The sequence below is a fragment of the Amblyomma americanum genome, unplaced genomic scaffold, assembly GCF_052857255.1.
Source record: "Amblyomma americanum isolate KBUSLIRL-KWMA unplaced genomic scaffold, ASM5285725v1 scaffold_40, whole genome shotgun sequence".
Lineage (NCBI taxonomy): Eukaryota > Metazoa > Arthropoda > Arachnida > Ixodida > Ixodidae > Amblyomma > Amblyomma americanum.
The window spans coordinates 499,260-522,720 of record NW_027526512.1 but is presented as its reverse complement, the minus strand read 5'-3'; the positions used below and the strand labels follow the sequence as shown (position 1 = coordinate 522,720).

The following is a 23,461-nucleotide window of genomic DNA, read 5'->3' as shown; positions in this document are numbered from 1 at the left end:
CAATCACAAGATCACTTAGCAGCAGCGGCGAAAACAGCTTTCATCGCACTAATCACTTTGCTGCGCTGTTCGCCGCAGGTATACTTGCGTCAGAGGTACGTACCAGGCTGCGCTTCCGGTCATCTGCGTTTCCACACGTGGGCAACTGATTGACTGCCGGGATTCAGGCGGAGAGCGATACCACGTCATCACAGCATTTCACCTGGCCCCTCTAACCTGCACCACGTGGTCTACTGCCGCCTAAAAAAGGTGCATCTGTTCCCCGTCTACTCTCACTTAGCAGCAGCGGCGAAAACAGCTGTCATCATACAAATCACTCTTCTGCGCTCTTTGCTGCAGGTTCACTTGCATCAGAGCTACGTACAAGGCTGTGTTTCCGGTCATCTGCGTTACTACTCGTGGGCAACTGATTGACTGCCAAGATTCCAGCGGAGAGCGATACCACGCCATTACAGCATATCAACTGGCCCCTGTGACCTGCCCCACGTGGTCTGCTGCCAGCAAGAAAAGGAGCATCTGTACCCCGTCTACTCTCACTTAGCAGCAGCGGCGAAAACAGCTGTCGTCGCACAAATCACTCTGCGCTCTTTGCCGCAGGTTTACTTGCATCAGAGCTACGTACCAGGCTGAGCTTCCGGTCATCTACGTAACCACACGTTGACAACTGATTGACTGCCGGGATTCCAGCGGAGAGCGATACCACGTCATAATAGCAAATCAACTGGCCCCTGTGACCGGCCCCACGTGGTCTGCTGCCACCTATAAAAGGAGCATCTGTTCCTCGTCTACCCTCAATTAGCAGGAGCGGCGAAAACAACATTCATCGCACTAATCACTTTGCTGCGCTCTTCGCCGCAGGTTTACTTGCATCAGAGCTACGTACCAGGCTGTGCTACCTGTCATCTGTGTTACAAGTGGGCAACTGATTAACTGGCGGGGTTCCAGCGGAGAGCGATACCACCTCATTACAGAATATCAACTGGCCCCTGTTACCTGCACCACGTGGTCTACTGCCGCCTAAAAAAGGAGCATCTGTTCCCCGTCTACTCTCACTTAGCAGCAGCGGCGAAAACAGCTGTCATCATACAAATCACTTTTCTGCGCTCTTTGCTGCAGGTTCACTTGCATCAGAGCTACGTACAAGGCTGTGTTTCCGGTCATCTGCGTTACTACTCGTGGGCAACTGATTGACTGCCAAGATTCCAGCGGAGAGCGATACCACGCCATTACAGCATATCAACTGGCCCCTGTGACCTGCCCCACGTGGTCTGCTGCCAGCAAGAAAAGGAGCATCTGTACCCCTTCTACCCTCACTTAGCAGCAGCGGCGAAAACAACTTTCATCGCAGTAATCACTTTGCTGCGCTCTTCGCCGCAGGTTTACTTGCATCAGAGCTACGTACCAGGCTGAGCTTCCGGTCATCTACGTAACCACACGTTGACAACTGATTGACTGCCGGGATTCCAGCGGAGAGCGATACCACGCCATTACAGCGTATCAACTGGCCCCTGTGACCTGCCCCACGTGGTCTGCTGCCACCTATAAAAGGAGCATCTGTTCCTCGTCTACCCTCAATTAACAGGAGCGGCGAAAACAACATTCATCGCACTAATCACTTTGCTGCGCTCTTCGCCGCAGGTTTACTTGCATCAGAGCTACGTACCAGGCTGAGCTTCCGGTCATCTGCGTTAACACGTGGGACTGATTGACTGCCGCGATTCCGGCGGAGAGCGATACCACCTCATTACAGAATATCAACTGGCCCCTGTGACCTGCCCCACGTGGTCTGCTGCCAGCGAGAAAAAGAGCATCTGTTCCCCGTCTACCCTCACTTAGCAGCAGCGGCGAAAACAACTTTCATCGCACTAATCACTTTTCTGCGCTTTTTGCCGCAGGTTGACTTGCATCAGAGCTACGTACCGGGCTGTGCTTCCGGTCATCTGCGTTACCACACTTGGGAAACTGATTGACTGCCGGGATTCCAGCGGAGAGCGATACCACGTCTTTACAGCATATCAACTGGCCCCTGTGACCTGCCCCATATGGCCTGCTGCCAGCTAGAAGAGAAGCATCTGTTCCCCGTCTACCCTCACTTGGGAGCAGCGGCGAAAACATCTTTCATCGCACTAATCACTTTGCAGCGCTCTTTGCCGCAGGTTGACTTGCATCAGAGCTACGTACCAGACTCTGGTAACACTTGTTGCGGGGCTAGTTGGTGCATAGTTCTATGTTCAAATGTTAGCGCAAAATATAAGAGACAATCACAAGATCACTTAGCAGCAGCGGCGAAAACAGCTTTCATCGCACTAATCACTTTGCTGCGCTGTTCGCCGCAGGTATACTTGCGTCAGAGGTACGTACCAGGCTGCGCTTCCGGTCATCTGCGTTTCCACACGTGGGCAACTGATTGACTGCCGGGATTCAGGCGGAGAGCGATACCACGTCATCACAGCATTTCACCTGGCCCCTCTAACCTGCAACACGTGGTCTACTGCCGCCTAAAAAAGGAGCATCTGTTCCCCGTCTACTCTCACTTAGCAGCAGCGGCGAAAACAGCTGTCATCATACAAATCACTCTTCTGCGCTCTTTGCTGCAGGTTCACTTGCATCAGAGCTACGTACAAGGCTGTGTTTCCGGTCATCTGCGTTACTACTCGTGGGCAACTGATTGACTGCCAAGATTCCAGCGGAGAGCGATACCACGCCATTACAGCATATCAACTGGCCCCTGTGACCTGCCCCACGTGGTCTGCTGCCAGCAAGAAAAGGAGCATCTGTACCCCGTCTACTCTCACTTAGCAGCAGCGGCGAAAACAGCTGTCGTCGCACAAATCACTCTGCGCTCTTTGCCGCAGGTTTACTTGCATCAGAGCTACGTACCAGGCTGAGCTTCCGGTCATCTACGTAACCACACGTTGACAACTGATTGACTGCCGGGATTCCAGCGGAGAGCGATACCACGTCATAATAGCAAATCAACTGGCCCCTGTGACCGGCCCCACGTGGTCTGCTGCCACCTATAAAAGGAGCATCTGTTCCTCGTCTACCCTCAATTAGCAGGAGCGGCGAAAACAACATTCATCGCACTAATCACTTTGCTGCGCTCTTCGCCGCAGGTTTACTTGCATCAGAGCTACGTACCAGGCTGTGCTTCCTGTCATCTGTGTTACAAGTGGGCAACTGATTAACTGGCGGGGTTCCAGCGGAGAGCGATACCACCTCATTACAGAATATCAACTGGCCCCTGTTACCTGCCCCACGTGGTATGCCGCCAGCGAGAAAAAGAGCATCTGTTCCCCGTCTACCCTCACTTAGCAGCAGCGGCGAAAACAACTTTCATCGCACTAATCACTTTTCTGCGCTCTTTGCCGCAGGTTGACTTGCATCAGAGCTACGTACCAGGCTGTGCTTCCGGTCATCTGCGTTACCACACGTGAGCAACTGATTGACTGCTGGGACTCCAGCAGAGAGCGATACCACGTCAATACAGCATATCAACTGGCCCCTGTGACCTACCCCACGTATTCTGCTGCCAGCAAGAAAAGGAGCATCTGTTCCCCGTCTACCCTCACTTAGCAGCAGCTTCGAAAACAGCTTTCATCGCACTAATCACTTTGCTGCGCTCTTTGCCGCAGGTTTACTTGCATCAGAGCTACGTACCAGGCTGTGCTTCCTGTCATCTGCGTTACCACACTTGGGAAACTGATTGACTGCCGGGATTCCAGCGGAGAGCGATACCACGTCTTTACAGCATATCAACTGGCCCCTGTGACCTGCCCCATATGGCCTGCTGCCAGCTAGAAGAGGAGCATCTGTTCCCCGTCTACCCTCACTTGGGAGCAGCGGCGAAAACATCTTTCATCGCACTAATCACTTTGCTGCGCTGTTCGCCGCAGGTATACTTGCGTCAGAGGTACGTACCAGGCTGCGCTTCCGGTCATCTGCGTTTCCACACGTGGGCAACTGATTGACTGCCGGGATTCAGGCAGAGAGCGATACCACGTCCTCACAGCATTTCACCTGGCCCCTCTAACCTGCACCACGTGGTCTACTGCCGCCTAAAAATGGAGCATCTGTTCCCCGTCTACTCTCACTTAGCAGCAGCGGCGAAAACAGCTGTCATCATACAAATCACTTTTCTGCGCTCTTTGCTGCAGGTTCACTTGCATCAGAGCTACGTACAAGGCTGTGTTTCCGGTCATCTGCGTTACTACTCGTGGGCAACTGATTGACTGCCAAGATTCCAGCGGAGAGCGATACCACGCCGTTACAGCATATCAACTGGCCCCTGTGACCTGCCCCACGTGGTCTGCTGCCAGCAAGAAAAGGAGCATCTGTACCCCTTCTACCCTCACTTAGCAGCAGCGGCGAAAACAACTTTCATCGCAGTAATCACTTTGCTGCGCTCTTCGCCGCAGGTTTACTTGCATCAGAGCTACGTACCAGGCTGAGCTTCCGGTCATCTACGTAACCACACGTTGACAACTGATTGACTGCCGGGATTCCAGCGGAGAGCGATACCACGTCATTATAGCAAATCAACTGGCCCCTGTGACCGGCCCCACGTGGTCTGCTGCCACCTATAAAAGGAGCATCTGTTCCTCGTCTACCCTCAATTAACAGGAGCGGCGAAAACAACATTCATCGCACTAATCACTTTGCTGCGCTCTTCGCCGCAGGTTTACTTGCATCAGAGCTACGTACCAGGCTGAGCTTCCGGTCATCTGCGTTAACACGTGGGACTGATTGACTGCCGCGATTCCGGCGGAGAGCGATACCACCTCATTACAGAATATCAACTGGCCCCTGTGACCTGCCCCACGTGGTATGCCGCCAGCGAGAAAAAGAGCATCTGTTCCCCGTCTACCCTCACTTAGCAGCAGCGGCGAAAACAACTTTCATCGCACTAATCACTTTTCTGCGCTCTTTGCCGCAGGTTGACTTGCATCAGAGCTACGTACCGGGCTGTGCTTCCGGTCATCTGCGTTACCACACTTGGGAAACTGATTGACTGCCGGGATTCCAGCGGAGAGCGATACCACGTCTTTACAGCATATCAACTGGCCCCTGTGACCTGCCCCATATGGCCTGCTGCCAGCTAGAAGAGAAGCATCTGTTCCCCGTCTACCCTCACTTGGGAGCAGCGGCGAAAACATCTTTCATCGCACTAATCACTTTGCAGCGCTCTTTGCCGCAGGTTGACTTGCATCAGAGCTACGTACCAGACTCTGGTAACACTTGTTGCGGGGCTAGTTGGTGCATAGTTCTATGTTCAAATGTTAGCGCAAAATATAAGAGACAATCACAAGATCACTTAGCAGCAGCGGCGAAAACAGCTTTCATCGCACTAATCACTTTGCTGCGCTGTTCGCCGCAGGTATACTTGCGTCAGAGGTACGTACCAGGCTGCGCTTCCGGTCATCTGCGTTTCCACACGTGGGCAACTGATTGACTGCCGGGATTCAGGCGGAGAGCGATACCACGTCATCACAGCATTTCACCTGGCCCCTCTAACCTGCACCACGTGGTCTACTGCCGCCTAAAAAAGGTGCATCTGTTCCCCGTCTACTCTCACTTAGCAGCAGCGGCGAAAACAGCTGTCATCATACAAATCACTCTTCTGCGCTCTTTGCTGCAGGTTCACTTGCATCAGAGCTACGTACAAGGCTGTGTTTCCGGTCATCTGCGTTACTACTCGTGGGCAACTGATTGACTGCCAAGATTCCAGCGGAGAGCGATACCACGCCATTACAGCATATCAACTGGCCCCTGTGACCTGCCCCACGTGGTCTGCTGCCAGCAAGAAAAGGAGCATCTGTACCCCGTCTACTCTCACTTAGCAGCAGCGGCGAAAACAGCTGTCGTCGCACAAATCACTCTGCGCTCTTTGCCGCAGGTTTACTTGCATCAGAGCTACGTACCAGGCTGAGCTTCCGGTCATCTACGTAACCACACGTTGACAACTGATTGACTGCCGGGATTCCAGCGGAGAGCGATACCACGTCATAATAGCAAATCAACTGGCCCCTGTGACCGGCCCCACGTGGTCTGCTGCCACCTATAAAAGGAGCATCTGTTCCTCGTCTACCCTCAATTAGCAGGAGCGGCGAAAACAACATTCATCGCACTAATCACTTTGCTGCGCTCTTCGCCGCAGGTTTACTTGCATCAGAGCTACGTACCAGGCTGTGCTTCCTGTCATCTGTGTTACAAGTGGGCAACTGATTAACTGGCGGGGTTCCAGCGGAGAGCGATACCACCTCATTACAGAATATCAACTGGCCCCTGTTACCTGCCCCACGTGGTATGCCGCCAGCGAGAAAAAGAGCATCTGTTCCCCGTCTACCCTCACTTAGCAGCAGCGGCGAAAACAACTTTCATCGCACTAATCACTTTTCTGCGCTCTTTGCCGCAGGTTGACTTGCATCAGAGCTACGTACCAGGCTGTGCTTCCGGTCATCTGCGTTACCACACGTGAGCAACTGATTGACTGCTGGGACTCCAGCAGAGAGCGATACCACGTCAATACAGCATATCAACTGGCCCCTGTGACCTACCCCACGTATTCTGCTGCCAGCAAGAAAAGGAGCATCTGTTCCCCGTCTACCCTCACTTAGCAGCAGCTTCGAAAACAGCTTTCATCGCACTAATCACTTTGCTGCGCTCTTTGCCGCAGGTTTACTTGCATCAGAGCTACGTACCAGGCTGTGCTTCCTGTCATCTGCGTTACCACACTTGGGAAACTGATTGACTGCCGGGATTCCAGCGGAGAGCGATACCACGTCTTTACAGCATATCAAATGGCCCCTGTGACCTGCCCCATATGGCCTGCTGCCAGCTAGAAGAGGAGCATCTGTTCCCCGTCTACCCTCACTTAGCAGCAGCGGCGAAAACAGCTTTCATCGCACTAATCACTTTGCAGCGCTCTTTGCCGCAGGTTGACTTGCATCAGAGCTACGTACCAGACTCTGGTAACACTTGTTGCGGGGCTTGTTGGTGCATAGTTCTATGTTCAAACGTTAGCGCAAAAATATAAGAGACAATCACAAGATCACTTAGCAGCAGCGGCGAAAACAGCTTTCATCGCAATAATCACTTTGCTGCGCTCTTCGCCGAGGTTTACTTGCATCAGAGCTACGTACCAGGCTGTGCTTCCTGCCATCTGTGTTACAAGTGGGCAATTGATTGACTGGCGGGGTTCCAGCGGAGAGCGATACCACGTCATTACCGCATTTCACCTGGCCCCTCTGACCTGCAACACATCGTCTGCCGGCTAGAAAAGCAGCATCTGTTCATTTCATTTCATTTCATTTTCATTTTATTACCTTAAAGACCCCTCGCGGGGTATTACATAAGGGGTGGGATTAGCAGGAAAAGGCACAAAACAATGCCATTAGTGATCATGAACAAAAAATGTTGTTTAGATTGTTTGCAAATGATGAAGGACAGGTGATGTCGACGATGTGCTGGGGAAGGCCGTTCCAATCCTTAGCTGCACGTGGGAAGAAGGAGGCTGAAAAAGTAACAGTTCGGGCACGTGGGCGAAAAACTTGAAGCGTGTGGCTAGTGCGATGAGAAATGTATGATGCTGGCGTGATGTAAGGGGCACGGTTAAGTGATGAGTAAAAGAACTTGTGGTACAGTGATAGCGTGGCTATGCGACGACGAACGGAAAGAGGCGATAGTGCTGATTTGGTTTTTAAGGCTGAAACACTGACGTCGTAGGAATAAGAAGAATGAATGAACCTTGTAGCGCGGTTTTGAACGGCTTCTAGATCGTTTACGAGGTTAATATGATGCGGGTCCCATATGGCGGATGCATATGGGACCCGTCAACTCTCACTTAGCAGCAGCGAGAACAGCTTTCATCGCACTAATCACTTTGCTGCGCTTTTCGCCGCAGGTATACTTGCGTCAGAGGTACGTACCAGGCTGCGCTTCCGGTCATCTGCGTTTCCACACGTGGGCAACTGATTGACTGCCGGGATTCAGGCGGAGAGCGATACCACATAATCACTGCATTTCACCTGGCCCCTCTAACCTGCACCACGTGGTCTACTGCCGCCTAAAAAAGGAGCATCTGTTCCCCGTCTACTCTCACTTAGCAGCAGCGGCGAAAACAGCTGTCATCATACAAATCACTTTTCTGCGCTCTTTGCTGCAGGTTCACTTGCATCAGAGCTACGTACAAGGCTGTGTTTCCGGTCATCTGCGTTACTACTCGTGGGCAACTGATTGACTGCCGAGAGCGATACCACGTCATTACAGCATATCAACTGGCCCCTGTGACCTGCCCCACGTGGTCTGCTGCCAGCAAGAAAAGGAGCATCTGTACCCCGTCTACCCTCACTTAGCAGCAGCGGCGAAAACAACTTTCATCGCACTAATCACATTGCTGCGCTCTTTGCCGCAGGTTTACTTGCATCAGAGCTACGTACCAGGCTGAGCTTCCGGTCATCTACGTAACCACACGTTGACAACTGATTGACTGCCGGGATTCCAGCGGAGAGCGATACCACGTCATTATAGCATATCAACTGGCCCCTGTGACCTGCCCCACGTGGTCTGCTGCCACCTAGAAAAGGAGCATCTGTTCCTCGTCTACCCTCAATTAGCAGGAGCGGCGAAAACAACTTTCATCGCACTAATCACTTTGCTGCGCTCTTCGCCGCAGGTTTACTTGCATCAGAGCTACGTACCAGGCTGTGCTTCCTGTCATCTGTGTTACCACAAGTGGGCAAATGATTGACTGCCGGAATTCCAGCGGAGAGCGATACCACCTCATTACAGCATATCAAATGGCCCCTGTGACCTGCCCCACGTGGTCTTCTGCCAGCTAGAAAAGGAGCATCTGTTCCCCGTCTGCCCTCACTTGGCAGCAGCGGCAAAAACAGCTTTCATCGCAATAATCACTTTGCTGCCCTCTTCGCCGAGGTTTACTTGCATCAGAGCTACGTACCAGGCTGTGCTTCCTGTCATCTGTGTTACAAGTGGGCAACTGATTAACTGGCGGGGTTCCAGCGGAGAGCGATACCACGTCATTACACCATATCAACTGGCCCCTCTGACCTGCACCTCGCGGTGTACTGCCGGCTAGAAAAGGAGCATCTGTTCCCCGTCTACTCTCACTTAGCAGCAGCGGCGAAAACAACTTTCATCGCACAAATCACTTTTCTGCGCTCTTTGCCGCAGGTTTACTTGCATCAGAGCTACGTACCAGGCTGAGCTTCCGGTCATCTACGTAACCACACGTTGACAACTGATTGACAGCCGGGATTCCAGCGGAGAGCGATACCACGTAATATAGCATATCAACTGGCTCCTCTGATCGGCACCACGTGGTCTAATGCCGGCTAAAAAAAGAGCATCTGTTCCCCGTCTCTATCACTTAGCAGCGGAGGCGAAAACACCTTTCATCGCACTAATCACTCTCCTGCGTTCTTTGACGCAGGTTTAATTGCATCAGAGCTACGTACCAAGCTGCACTTCCGGTCATCTGCGTTAACACGTGGGCAACTGATTGACTGCCGGGATTCCAGCTGAGAGCGATACCACGTCATTACAGCATATCAACTGGCCCCTGTGACCTGCCCCACGTGGCCTGCTGCCAGCTACAAAAGGAGCATCTGTTCCCCGTCTACCCTCACTTAGCAGCAGCTTCGAAAACAGCTTTCATCGCACTAATCACTTTGCTGCGCTCTTTGCCGCAGGTTTACTTGCATCAGAGCTACGTACCGGGCTGTGCTTCCTGTCATCTGCGTTACCACACTTGGGAAACTGATTGACTGCCGGGATTCCAGCGGAGAGCGATACCACGTCTTTACAGCATATCAACTGGCCCCTGTGACCTGCCCCATATGGCCTGCTGCCAGCTAGAAGAGGAGCATCTGTTCCCCGTCTACTCTCACTTAGCAGCAGCGGCGAAAACAGCTGTCATCATACAAATCACTTTTCTGCGCTCTTTGCTGCAGGTTCACTTGCATCAGAGCTACGTACAAGGCTGTGTTTCCGGTCATCTGCGTTACTACTCGTGGGCAACTGATTGACTGCCAAGATTCCAGCGGAGAGCGATACCACGCCATTACAGCATATCAACTGGCCCCTGTGACCTGCCCCACGTGGTCTGCTGCCAGCAAGAAAAGGAGCATCTGTACCCCTTCTACCCTCACTTAGCAGCAGCGGCGAAAACAACCTTCATCGCAGTAATCACTTTGCTGCGCTCTTCGCCGCAGGTTTACTTGCATCAGAGCTACGTACCAGGCTGAGCTTCCGGTCATCTAGGTAACCACACGTTGACAACTGATTGACTGCCGGGATTCCAGCGGAGAGCGATACCACGTCATTATAGCAAATCAACTGGCCCCTGTGACCGGCCCCACGTGGTCTGCTGCCACCTATAAAAGGAGCATCTGTTCCTCGTCTACCCTCAATTAGCATGAGCGGCGAAAACAACTTTCATCGCACTAATCACTTTGCTGCGCTCTTCGCCGCAGGTTTACTTGCATCAGAGCTACGTACCAGGCTGTGCTTCCTGTCATCTGTGTTACCACAAGTGGGCAACTGATTGACTGCCGGAATTCCAGCGGAGAGCGATACCACCTCATTACAGCATATCAAATGGCCCCTGTGACCTGCCCCACGTGGTCTTCTGCCAGCTAGAAAAGGAGCATCTGTTACCCGTCTGCCCTCACTTGGCAGCAGCGGCAAAAACAGCTTTCATCGCACTAATCACTTTGCTGCGCTCTTCGCCGCAGGTTTACTTGCATCAGAGCTACGTACCAGGCTGTGCTTCCTGTCATCTGTGTTACCACAAGTGGGCAACTGATTGACTGCCGGAATTCCAGCGGAGAGCGATACCACCTCATTACAGCATATCAAATGGCCCCTGTGACCTGCCCCACGTGGTCTTCTGCCAGCTAGAAAAGGAGCATCTGTTCCCCGTCTGCCCTCACTTGGCAGCAGCGGCAAAAACAGCTTTCATCGCAATAATCACTTTGCTGCCCTCTTTGCCGCAGGTTTACTTGCATCAGAGCTACGTACCAGGCTGAGCTTCCGGTCATCTACGTAACCACACGTTGACAACTGATTGACTGCCGGGATTCCAGCGGAGAGCGATACCACGTCTTTACAGCATATCAACTGGCCCCTGTGACCTGCCCCATATGGCCTGCTGCCAGCTAGAAGAGGAGCATCTGTTCCCCGTCTACCCTCACTTGGGAGCAGCGGCGAAAACAGCTTTCATCACACTAATCACTATTCTGCGCTCTTTGCCGCAGGTTGACTTGCATTAGAGCTACGTACCAGGCTGTGATTCCTGTCATCTGCGTTACCACACGTGGGAAACTGACTGACTGTCTGGATTCCAGCGGAGAGCGATACCACGTCATTACAGCATATCAACTTGCCCCTCTGACCTGCACCACGTGGTCTACTGCCGGCTAGAAGAGCAGCACCTGTTCCCCGTCCACTCTCACATAGCAGCAGCGGCGAAAACAGCTTTCATCGTACTAATCACTTTGCTGCGCTCATTGCCGCAGGTTTACTTGAATCAGTGCTATACACCAGGCTATGCTTCCGGTCATCTGCGTTACCACACGTGGGAAACTGACTGACTGCCGTTATTTCAGCGGAGAGCGATGCCACGTCATTACAGTATATCAACTGACCCCTGTGACCTGCCCCACGTGGTCTGTCGGCAGCTAGAAAAGGAGCATCTGTTCCCGGTCTACCCTCACTTAGCAGCAGCTTCGAAAACAGCTTTCATCGCACTAATCACTTTTCTGCGCTCTTTGCTGCAGGGTTACTTGCATCAGAGCTACGTACAAGGCTGTGTTTCCGGTCATCTGCGTTACTACACGTGGGCAACTGATTGACTGCCGGGATTCCAGCGAGGAGCGATACCACGTCATTACAGCATATCAACTGCCCCCTCTGACCTGCACCACGTGGTCTGCTGCCGGCTAGAAAAAGGGAATATGTTCCCCGTCTACCCTCACTTAGCAGCAGCAGCGAGAACAGCTTTCATCACACTAATCACTTTGCTGCGCTGTTCGCCGCATGTTTACTTGCATCAGAGCTACGTAGCAGGCTGTGCTTCCGGTCATCTGCGTGTTACCACACGTAGGCATCTGACTGACTGCCGGGATTCCAGCGGAGAGCGATACGACGTCATCACAGCATTTCCCCTGTCCCCTCTGACCTGCACCACATGGTCTACCGGCTACAAAACGAGCATCTGTTCCCCGTCAGCTCTCACTTAGCAGCAGCAACAAGGAGAGCTTTCATCGCACTAATCACTTCGCTGCGCTCTTTGCCGCAGGTTTACTTGCATCACAGCTACGTACCAGGCTGTCCTTCCGGTCATCTGCGTTACCACACGTAGGCAACTGACTGACTGCCGTGATTCCAGCGGAGAGCGATACCACGTCATTACAGTATATCAACTGGCACCTGCGACCTGCCCCACGCGGTCTGCTGCCACCTAGAAAAGGAGCATCTGTTCCGCGTCTACCCTCAATTAGCATGAGCGGCGAAAACAACTTTCATCGCACTAATCACTTTGCTGCGCTCTTCGCCGCAGGTTTACTTGCATCAGAGCTACGTACCAGGCTGTGCTTCCTGTCATCTGTGTTACCACAAGTGGGCAACTGATTGACTGCCGGAATTCCAGCGGAGAGCGATACCACCTCATTACAGCATATCAAATGGCCCCTGTGACCTGCCCCACGTGGTCTTCTGCCAGCTAGAAAAGGAGCATCTGTTCCCCGTCTGCCCTCACTTGGCAGCAGCGGCAAAAACAGCTTTCATCGCAATAATCACTTTGCTGCCCTCTTTGCCGCAGGTTTACTTGCATCAGAGCTACGTACCAGGCTGAGCTTCCGGTCATCTACGTAACCACACGTTGACAACTGATTGACAGCCGGGATTCCAGCGGAGAGCGATACCACGTAATATAGCATATCAACTGGCTCCTCTGATCGGCACCACGTGGTCTAATGCCGGCTAGAAAAAGAGCATCTGTTCCCCGTCTCTATCACTTAGCAGCGGAGGCGAAAACACCTTTCATCGCACTAATCACTCTCCTGCGTTCTTTGACGCAGGTTTAATTGCATCAGAGCTACGTACCAAGCTGCACTTCCGGTCATCTGCGTTAACACGTGGGCAACTGATTGACTGCCGGGATTCCAGCTGAGAGCGATACTACGTCATTACAGCATATCAACTGGCCCCTGTGACCTGCCCCACGTGGCCTGCTGCCAGCTACAAAAGGAGCATCTGTTCCCCGTCTACCCTCACTTAGCAGCAGCTTCAAAAACAGCTTTCATCGCACTAATCGCTTTGCTGTGCTCTTTGCCGCAGGTTTACTTGCATCAGAGCTACGTACCAGGCTATGCTTCCTGTCATCTGCGTTTCCACACTTGGGAAACTGACTGCCGCGATTCCAGCGGATAGCGATACCACGTCATTACAGCATATCAACTGGCCCCTGTGACCTGTCCCACGTAATCTGCTGCCAGCAAGAAAAGGAGCATCTGTTCCCCGTCTACCCTCACTTAGCAGCAGCTTCGAAAACAGCTTTCATCGCACTTATCATTTTGCTGCGCTGTTCGCCACAGGTTTACTTGCATGAGAGCTACGTACATGGCTGCGCTTCCGGTCATCTGCGTTAACACGTGGGCAACTGATTGACTGCCGCGATTCCGGCGGAGAGCGATACTACCTCATTACAGAATATCAACTGTTCCTGTGACCTGCCCCACGTGGTATGCCGCCAGCTAGAAAAAGAGCAAAGGTTCCCCGTCTACCCTCAATTAGCAGCAGCAGCGCAAACACCTTTCATCGTACCAATCACTTTGCTGCGCTCTTTGAAGCAGGTTTTCTTGCATCAGAGCTGTATCAGATAGCAGCTTATCAGCCCGAGAACGGCGGGCCGCATCTTTCCCTCCCTCGTTCCCCTTCCCCTCTTTCGTTTCGTGGCCTTTAAAAAGGAGAGGAATAAACTGCCGAGAGGCTTTTTTCTTCGTCGGCACAGCACCTTGCTGCAATGTGTGCCTATTCCCTTTAGACGTACGATACATGGTGTCAGAAGTGCCGAAGCCCCGCCGATATGGATGTTGTCAAGCCTCCAGAGCCGCTACAGTTTCCGGAAACCTACGAAGAAACTGGCACACGTTCAAGCAAGAACTGGAGCTTTTCTTCACGGCTACGCCCACTACACCGCCCAGATCGGAAGCCGCCAAGACGGCAATCCTTCTCAGCGCCGCGGGTGAAGAGGCTCTCGACGTCTATAACAACTTCTCCTTCGAAGCAGGTGAGAGCAAGGAAGACTACCAGACAGTGCTGCGCAAGTTTGAGGCGTACTGTGTGGATGAAGGAAACGAAGTTTACGAAAGACACGTTTTCCGCCTCCGCGTGCAGGATGAAGGAAAGCCTTTTGAGCAATATCTGCGGCAGTTAAAGACACAGGCGAAGCTATGCAATTTCGGCACGCTCGAAGAATCTATGATAAGAGATCAGGTTGTTTTCGGCACTAACAATCCGAAGATAAGAGAGAAAATGCTACGAGAAAAGGACCTAACCTTACAGAAGGCGGAGCAGATGTGCAAAGCGGCCGAGGTCTCGGCGCGGCAAAATGCTGCTTGGTCGAATGACACCCTACAAGTAGACTACGCCCACAAACGGGAGCATGACCGGAAACCTTTTCGATGTCGACAATGCAACAGGGCTCATGCGCAAGGAGACTGCCCGGCGTATGGAAAGATATGTTATGCTTGCAAGAAGCCGAATCATTTTGCGGTATGCTGCAGGCGCCGCCAGAGCAGACAGGTAGATGAAGTAAAAGAAGATAAGATGGAGGACGGGTTCGATATTTTAGATATCGGAGTGTGCGGAATCAGCGGCGGGGCCGGTGCAGACTGGACGGTCGGCGGAAACATACGCGGCAAAGAAATTATATTCAAAGTTGACACAGGCTCACAAGAAAACATAGTTCCTGTAACTCTTTACCGTCGTTTGAAAAACACCGCGAGCCTCCAGAAAAGCACTGCAGTGCTGAAGGCGTACAACGGCAGTGCTATCAAGCATGTCAGAGTGGATAGAGAGATCCTTGTTCTCAACGGTGTGGCACACGTTGTGACCTTCCTCGTGGTCAAGAAGGGTCGGCAGGCCATACTAGGGCTGCAGACATGTCAGCAGTTTGGGCTAGGGCCGGAAGCTGTGGATTCGGTGGAATGGAATGAGACAGCACCGGAGAAAGCCTTTCCAGACTTGTTCCAGGGTACGGGGTGTGTTGGACGGCAGTACCGGATGGTCCTGCGGGCGGATGCTGTCCCAGTAGTGCATCCAGCACGAAGAGTACCTTTGGCCCTCCGGGACCCTCTTCGACAAGAACTGGAGCGCATGGAAAAGGCTGCCATTATCAAAAAGGTGGATGAGCCCACAGAATGGGTAAGCCCTTGGTGATAGCGCGTAAGAAAGATGGAGCGCTTCGTGTCTGCATGGATCCAAGGGAAATCAACAAGAACATCAAACGCGAGCACTATCCAATGCCAACAAGGGAAGAGATTGAGGCAGAGCTTTCGGGTGCAAAGTTTTTTTCCTGGCTAGACGCAAATGCAGGTTTCCATCAAATCCCATTAGAGGAAGCTACATCGCGGGTGTGTACTTTTGCGACACCATTTGGGTGTTACCGATTTTTGCGTCTTCCTTTTGGAATTTCATCAGCGAGCGAAGTTTTCCAGAAAACGCTAACTGAAATCTTCGAGGGACTGGAAGGCGTCCGCATATACATTGATGATATTCTAGTGTGGGGTGACAGTAAGAAGCAGCATAACGAGCGCCTCCAGGCCGTGCTAACGCGGGCAGCACAGGCGGGCTTGACGTTTAACAGGCAGAAATGCGTGTTTGGGTTGAAAGAAATTGCGTTCTTGGGCGACGTAATAGGTGAGCAAGGCGTTCGCCCCGGTCGCAACTTAGTTGAAAGCGTCCTTTCGCTGCCGGCGCCGCAAGATAGGCATTCAGTGCGCAGAATGATGGGCGTTGTTAACTACTTTCGCAAGTACGTCCCGTCACTGAGTGATAAGACAGTCTTACTGCGCACACTCTTAAAAGAAAACGTCATGTTTGAATGGACGGCGGCGCATCAGCGTGAATGGAGAGAAATTTGCGACGCACTGACAAACCCTCCTATACTGGCGCTTTTTGATGAAGCAAAGGAAACCAAGATCACTGCGGACGCTTCGGGGAATGGTTTGGGCGCTGCACTACTGCAGCGATATGGCAGTGACTGGCGACCAGTGTCGTACGCATCAAGGACCCTAACAGATAGCGAAACCCGCTATTCGCAAATTGAAAAGGAAACGCTTGCGGTAGTGTTCGCATGCGAAAAGTTCCATCATTTTGTTTATGGCCGCAGGCTACTGATCGAAACTGACCATAAGCCCTTGCTTGCAATTTCCCAAAAGAACATTGCAGACATGCCTCCGCGATTGCAGCGTTTTTTTATTAGGCTGCTACAATATGATTATACGTTGCAGTTCGTTCCTGGCAAAGACTTGCTGCTGGCGGACATGTTGTCACGTGCACCGGTGCCAACGCAGGCGTCGAGTGCCTCATCGGAAGCAGACTGCGACATCCATGCCGTACAGGTCGTCTCCAGCATCGTAAGCACGCCAATGAAAGAGCGTCTGGAAAAGGAAATCAGGGATGACCCGTACCTAAGCGAGGTGAGACAGCGAATTTCACAAGGGGCTGCCATGGACGGTGAACTGAAACCGTTTGCCAGAGAGCTGTCTGTGGTAGAAGGAATACTGCTCAAGGGCTCTAAAGTTGTCTTACCTAAATCTATGAGAGCAGAAATTCTTCAGAGGATTCACGAGGGGCACCTTGGACTAAATAAATGCAAAGCCAGCGCGCGGAGATTGGTATTCTGGCCTGCGCTAAACAGTGCCATTGACGAGTTCGTGCGAGTGTGCAGTACTTGCCAAAAGTATGCGTACAACCAGCAGAGGGAATCCTTGCTCATGCAGCCCACCCCGGATAGGCCATGGTACCGCGTAGGAATTGACCTCTGCCAGTTTGGGGGAGCCGCTTATGTCGTAGTGTACGATGCCCACTCAAATTTCCCTGAAGTAGAGAAGCTAAGAGGCACAGCGGCAAAAGAGGTCATAGTCAAGATATCGGCCATTTTCTCACGGTACGGCATCCCGGTGCAAGTGTGGACTGACAACGGGCCCCAGTTTTCATCGCGAGAATTTCGTTTGTTTGCGCAGAAGTACGACTTCCAGCACATCACATCGAGTCCAGAATTCCCAAGGTCAAATGGGCTTGCGGAAAAGGGGGTTCAGATAATTAAGCGCATCCATAAGAAGACGAATGAGTCACGCGGTGACTTTTGGTTGAGTCTCTTAGCCTATCGTTCTTCTCCCTTAGAAGATGGCCGCTCTCCGGGCGAACTGCTGCAAGGCCGACGCCTCCGCACTTCCCTGCCTGAATACAACGAGGATTCCAGTGTCCCAGTGCGAAAGCATTGCCAATCTTCGAGGGGAAAGGTATGCCACCTCTCAAAGAGGGCAGTTCAGTTCGTGTGCACGGCGACAACTGGTCACGCACAGCAACAGTAATCGAGAAAGCAGCACCGAGGTCGTACGTGGTGAAGACTGAGAACCAGTGGCTCTTGAGGAGAAACAGGCAATACTTGCTGCACATTCCCGGAGGCGATGAAAGTATGCACAGAGATCAGGACGTCGACAGCCTGGGAAAACAGTGTCTCAGCGACAAAGACCAGGATATCGACCGCCCGGGAGGACACGCACATACAGACCGACAAAACATGGTGCATCCGACGCACGCGGCTCAGGAGACAGGCCGGGACGTCGACATCTCGCAAGAACAATCTCCACGGCACAGACAGAACATCGAAGATCCAAAAGCAGCTACGCATGAAAACGATCTCACCTCGTCAGGTCCGCAGAAATCAACCAGGCAACGTGCGGAACCTCGACGACTTCACTATGACTGCAGTTTCCGCCAAATATCGTAGTTTGTCTTTTTTTTTTTATACAGAAGAGAAAATGTATCAGATAGCAGCTTATCAGCCAGAGAACGGCGGGCCGCATCTTTCCCTCCCTCGTTCCCCTTCCCCTCTTTCGTTTCGTGGCCTTTAAAAAGGAGAGGAATAAACTGCCGAGAGGCTTTTTCTTCGTCGGCACAGCACCTTGCTGCAATGTGTGCCTATTCCCTTTAGACGTACGATACAAGAGCTACATACAAGGCTGTGCTTCCTGTCATCTGCGTTACCCCACGTGGGCAACTGACTGACTGCCAGTATTTCAGCGGAGAGCGATAGCACGTCATTACAGCATATCGACTGGCCCCTGTGACCTGCCCCACCTGATCTGCTACCAGCAAGAAAAGGAGCATCTGTTCCCCGTCTACCCTCACTTAGCAGCAGCGGCGAAAACAACTTTCATCGCAATAATCACTTTTCTGCGCTCTTTGCCGCAGGTTGACTTGCATCAGAGCTACGTACCAGGCTGTGCTTCCGGTCATCTGCGTTACCACATGTGAGCAACTGATTGACTGCCGGGACTCCAGCAGAGAGCGATACCACGTGATTACAGCATATCAACTGGCCCTTGTGACCTACCCCACGTAATCTGCTGCCAGCAAGAAAAGGAGCATCTGTTCCCCGTCTACCCTCACTTAGCAGCAGCTTCTAAACAGCTTTCATCGCACTAATCACTTTGCTGCGCTGTTCGCCGCAGGTATACTTGTATCAGAGCTACGTACCAGGCTGCGCTTCCGGTCATCTGCGTTTCCACACGTGGGCAACTGATTGACTGCCGGGATTCAGGCGGAGAGCGATACCACGTCATCACAGCATTTCACCTGGCCCCTCTAACCTGCACCACGTGGTCTACTGCCGCCTAAAAAAAGGAGCATCTGTTCCCCATCTACTCTCACTTAGCAGCAGCTGCGAAAACAGCTGTCATCATACAAATCACTTTTCTGCGCTCTTTGCTGCAAGTTTACTTGCATCAGAGCTACGTACAAGGCTGTGTTTCCGGTCATCTGCGTTACTACTCGTGGGCAACTGATTGACTGCCGAGATTCCAGCGGAGAGCGATACCACGTCATTACAGCATATCAACTGGCCCCTGTGACCTGCCCCACGTGGTCTCTCGCCAGCTAGAAAAAGAGCATCTGTTCCCCGTCTACCCTCACTTAGCAGCAGCAGCGAAAACAGCTTTCATCGTACTGATCGCTTTGCTGCGCTGTTTGCCGCAGGTTCAATTGAATCAGTGCTATGTACCAGGCTATGCTTCCGGTCATCTGCGTTACCACACGTGGGTAACTGACTGACTGCCGGTATTTCAGCGGAGAGAGATACCACGTCATTTCAGCATATCGACTGGCCCCAGTGGCCTGCCCCACCTGATCTGCTGCCAGCAAGAAAAGGAGCATCTGTTCCCCGTCTACTCTCACTTAGCAGCAGGGGCGAAAACAACTTTCATCGCACTAATCACATTGCTGCGCTCTTTGCCGCAGGTTTACTTTCATCAGAGCTATGTACCAGGCTGAGCTTCCGGTCATCTACGTAACCACACGTTGACAACTGATTGACTGCCAGGATTTTCGCGGAGAGCGATACCACGTCATTATAGCATATCAACTGGCCCCTGTGACCTGCCCCACGTGGTCTGCTGCCACCTAGAAAAGGATCATCTGTTCCTCGTCTACCCTCAATTAGCAGGAGCAGCGAAAACAACTTTCATCGCACTAATCACTTTGCTGCGCTCTTCGCCGAAGGTTTACTTGCATCAGAGCTACGTACCAGGCTGTGCTTCCTGTCATCTGTGTTACCACAAGTGGGCAACTGATTGACTGCCGGGACTCCAGCGGAGAGCGATGCCACGTCATTACAGCATATCAACTGGCCCCTGTGACCTGCCCCACGTAATCTGCTGCCAGCAAGAAAAGGAGAATCTGTTCCCCGTCTACCCTCACTTAGCAGCAGCTTCGAAAACAGCTTTCATCGCACTAATCACTTTGCTGCGCTCTTTGCCGCAGGTTTACTTGCATCAGAGCTACGTACCAGGCTGAGCTTCCTGTCATCTGCGTTTCCACACTTGGGAAACTGATTGACTGCCGGAATTCCAGCGGAGAGCGATACCACGTCATTACAGCATATCAAATGGCCCCTGTGACCTGCCCCACGTGGTCTACTGCCGGCTAGAAAAGGAGCATCTGTTCCCCGTCTACCCTCACTTAGCAGCAGCTTCGAAAACACCTTTAATCGCACTAATCACTTTCCTGCGTTCTTTGCCGCAGGTTTAATTGCATCAGAACTACGTACCAGGCTGTGCTTCCTGTCATCTGCGTTTCCACACTTGGGAAACTGATTGACTGCAGGGATTCCAGCGGAGAGCGATACCACGTCATTACAGCATATCGACTGGCCCCTGTGACCTGCCCCACGTGGCCTGCTGCCAGCAAGAAAAGGAGCATCTGGTCCCCGTCTGCCCTCACTTAGCAGGAGCGGCGAAAAAAAACTTTTATCGCACTAATTACTTTGCTGCGCTCTTTGCCGCAGGTTGTCTTGCATCATAGCTAAGTACCAGGCTGAGCTTCCGGTCAAATGCGTTACCACACGTTGGCAACTGACTGACTGCCGGTATTCCGTCAGAGATCGATACCACGTCATTACATCTTATCAACTGGCCCCTGTGACCTGCCCAACGTAATCTGCTGCCAGCAAGAAAAGGAGCATCTGTTCCCCGTCTACCCTCACTTAGCAGCAGCTTCGAAAACAGCTTTCATCGCACTAATCACTTTCCTGCGCTCTCTGCCGCAGGTTTACTTGCATCAGAGCTATGTACCAGGCTGTGCTTCCTGTCACCTGCGTTTCCACACTTGGCAAACTTATTGACTGCCGGGATTCCACCGGAGAGCGATACCACGTCACTACAGCATATCAACTGGTCCCTGTGACCTGCCCCACATGGCCTGCTGCCAGCTAGAAAAGGAGCATCTGTTCCCCGTCTGCCCTCACTTGGCAGCAGCGGCGAAAACAGCTTTCATCGCACTAATCACTTTTCAGCGCTCCTTGCCGCAGGTTGACTTGCATCAGAGCTACGTACCAGACTGTGGTAACACTTGTTGCGAGGCTAGTTGGTGCATAGTTCTATGTACAAATGTTAGCGCAAAAAAATAAGAGACAATCACAAGATCACTTAGCCGCAGCGGTGAAAACAGCTTTCATCGCAATAATCACTTTCTGCGCTCTTCGCCGAGGTTTACTTGCATCAGAGCTACGTAACAGGCTGTGCTTCCTGCCATCTGTGTTACAAGTGGGCAACTGATTGACTGGCGGGGTTCCAGCGGAGAGCGATACCACGTCATTACCGCATTTCACCTGGCCCCTCTGACCTGCACCACATCGTCTGCCGGCTAGAAAAGGAGCACCTGTTCCCCGTCAACTCTCACTTAGCAGCAGCGAGAACAGCTTTCATCGCACTAATCACTTTGCTGCGCTGTTCGCCGCAGGTGTACTTGCATCGAGCTACCTACCAGACTGCGCTTCCGGTCATCTGCGTTTCCACACGTGGGCAACTGATTGACTGCCGGGATTCAGGCGGAGAGCGATACCACGTCATCACAGCATTTCACCTGGCCCCTCTAACCTGCACCACGTGGTGTACTGCCGCCTAAAAAAGGAGCATCTGTTCCCCGTCTACTCTCACTTAGCAGCAGCGGCGAAAACAGCTGTCATCATACAAATCACGTTTCTGTGCTTTTTGCTGCAGGTTTACTTGCATCAGAGCTACGTACAAGGCAGTGTTTCCAGTCATCTGCGTTCCTAATCGTGGGCAATTGATTGACTGCCGGGATTCCAGCGGAGAGCGATACCACGTCATTACAGCATATCAACTGGCACCTGTGACCTGCCCCACGTGGTCTCCCGCCAGCTAGAAAAAGAGCATCTGTTCCCCGTCTGCTCTAACTTAGCAGCAGAGGCGAAAACACCTTTCATCGCAATAATCACTTTGCTGCGTTCATTTCCGCAGGTTTAATTGCATCAGAGCTACGTACAAGGCTGTGCTTCCTGTCATCTGCGTTACCACACGTGTGCAACTGACTGACTGCCGGTATTCCGTCAGAGATTGATACCACGTCCTTACATCTTATCAACTGGCCCCTGTGACCTGCCCCACGTAATCTGCTGCCAGCAAGAAAAGGAGAATCTGTTCCTCGTCTACCCTCAATTAGCAGGAGCGGCGAAAACAACTTTCATCGCACTAATCACTTTGCTGCGCTCTTCGCCGCAGGTTCACTTGCATCAGAGCTACGTACCAGGCTGTGCTTCCTGTCATCTGTGTTACCACAAGTGGGCAACTGATTGACTGCCGGGACTCCAGCGGAGAGTGATACCACGTCATTACAGCATATCAACTGGCCCCTGTGACCTGCCCCACGTAATCTGCTGCCAGCAAGAAAAGGAGCATCTGTTCCCCGTCTACTCTCACTTAGCAGCAGCTGCGAAAACAGCTGTACTCGCACAAATCACTTTTCTGCGCTCTTTGCTGCAGGTTTACTTGCATCAGAGCTACGTACCAGGCTGTGCTTCCTGTCATCTGCGTTTCCACACTTGGGAAACTGATTGACTGCCGGGATTCCAGCGGAGAGCGATACCACGTCATTACAGCATATCAACTGGCCGCTCTGACCTGCCCCACGTGGCCTGCTGCCAGCTAGAAAAGGAGCATCTGTTCCCCGTCTGCCCTCACTTAGCAGGAGCGAGGGAATCAACTTTCAACGCACTAATCACTTTGCTGCGCTGTTCGCCGCAGGTTTACTTGCATCATAGCTACGTACCAGGCTGCGCTTCCGGTAATCTGCGTTAACACGTGGGCAACTGATTGACTGCCGGGATTCCAGCGGAGAGCGATACCACGTCATTACAGCATATCAACTTGCCGCTGTGACCTACCCCACGTGGCCTGCTGCCAGCTAGAAAAGGAGCATCTGTTCCCCGTTTGCCCTCACTTAGCAGCAGCGGCGAAAACCGCTGTCATCGCACTAATCACTTTTCTGCGCTCTTTGCTGCAGGTTTACTTGCATCAAAGCTACGTACCAGGCTGCGCTTCCGGTCATCTGCGTTAACACGTGGGCAACTGACTGATTGCCGGTATTCCAGCAGAGAGCGATACCACGTCTTTACATCATCTAAACTGGCCCCTGTGACCTGCCCCACGTAATCTGCTGCCAGCAAGAAAAGGATCATCTGTTCCCCGTCTACCCTCACTTAGCAGCAGCTTCGAAAACAGCTTTCATCGCACTAATCACTTTGCTGCGCTCTTTGCTGCAGGTTTACTTGCATCAAAGCTACGTACCAGGCTGCGCTTCCGGTCATCTGCGTTAACACGTGGGCAACTGACTGATTGCCGGTATTCCAGCAGAG

The 23,461-nt window shown here is 52.3% G+C and overlaps 2 protein-coding genes across 2 annotated transcripts in view; both read left to right on the top strand.

Moving 5' to 3' along the window:
• LOC144112058 (uncharacterized) overlaps positions 1-14,423 on the top strand; it is an 89,304-nt gene extending 74,881 nt beyond the window's left edge. Inside the window, exons 8-9 of the mRNA XM_077645136.1 lie at positions 14,226-14,311; positions 14,419-14,423. Of these exons, the coding sequence (XP_077501262.1) occupies positions 14,226-14,311; positions 14,419-14,423 (91 nt within the window). The remainder of the gene's footprint in view (positions 1-14,225; positions 14,312-14,418) is intronic.
• An 802-nt stretch (positions 14,424-15,225) lies between these two features.
• On the top strand, positions 15,226-19,297 carry LOC144112057 (uncharacterized). Its single transcript, XM_077645135.1, has 4 exons — positions 15,226-15,447; positions 16,536-16,661; positions 17,431-17,549; positions 19,288-19,297. The coding sequence occupies exons 1-4, from the start codon at positions 15,307-15,309 to the stop codon at positions 19,295-19,297; spliced, it is 396 nt and encodes a 131-aa protein (XP_077501261.1). The 5' UTR covers positions 15,226-15,306.
• Positions 19,298-23,461: the final 4,164 nt, after the last annotated feature.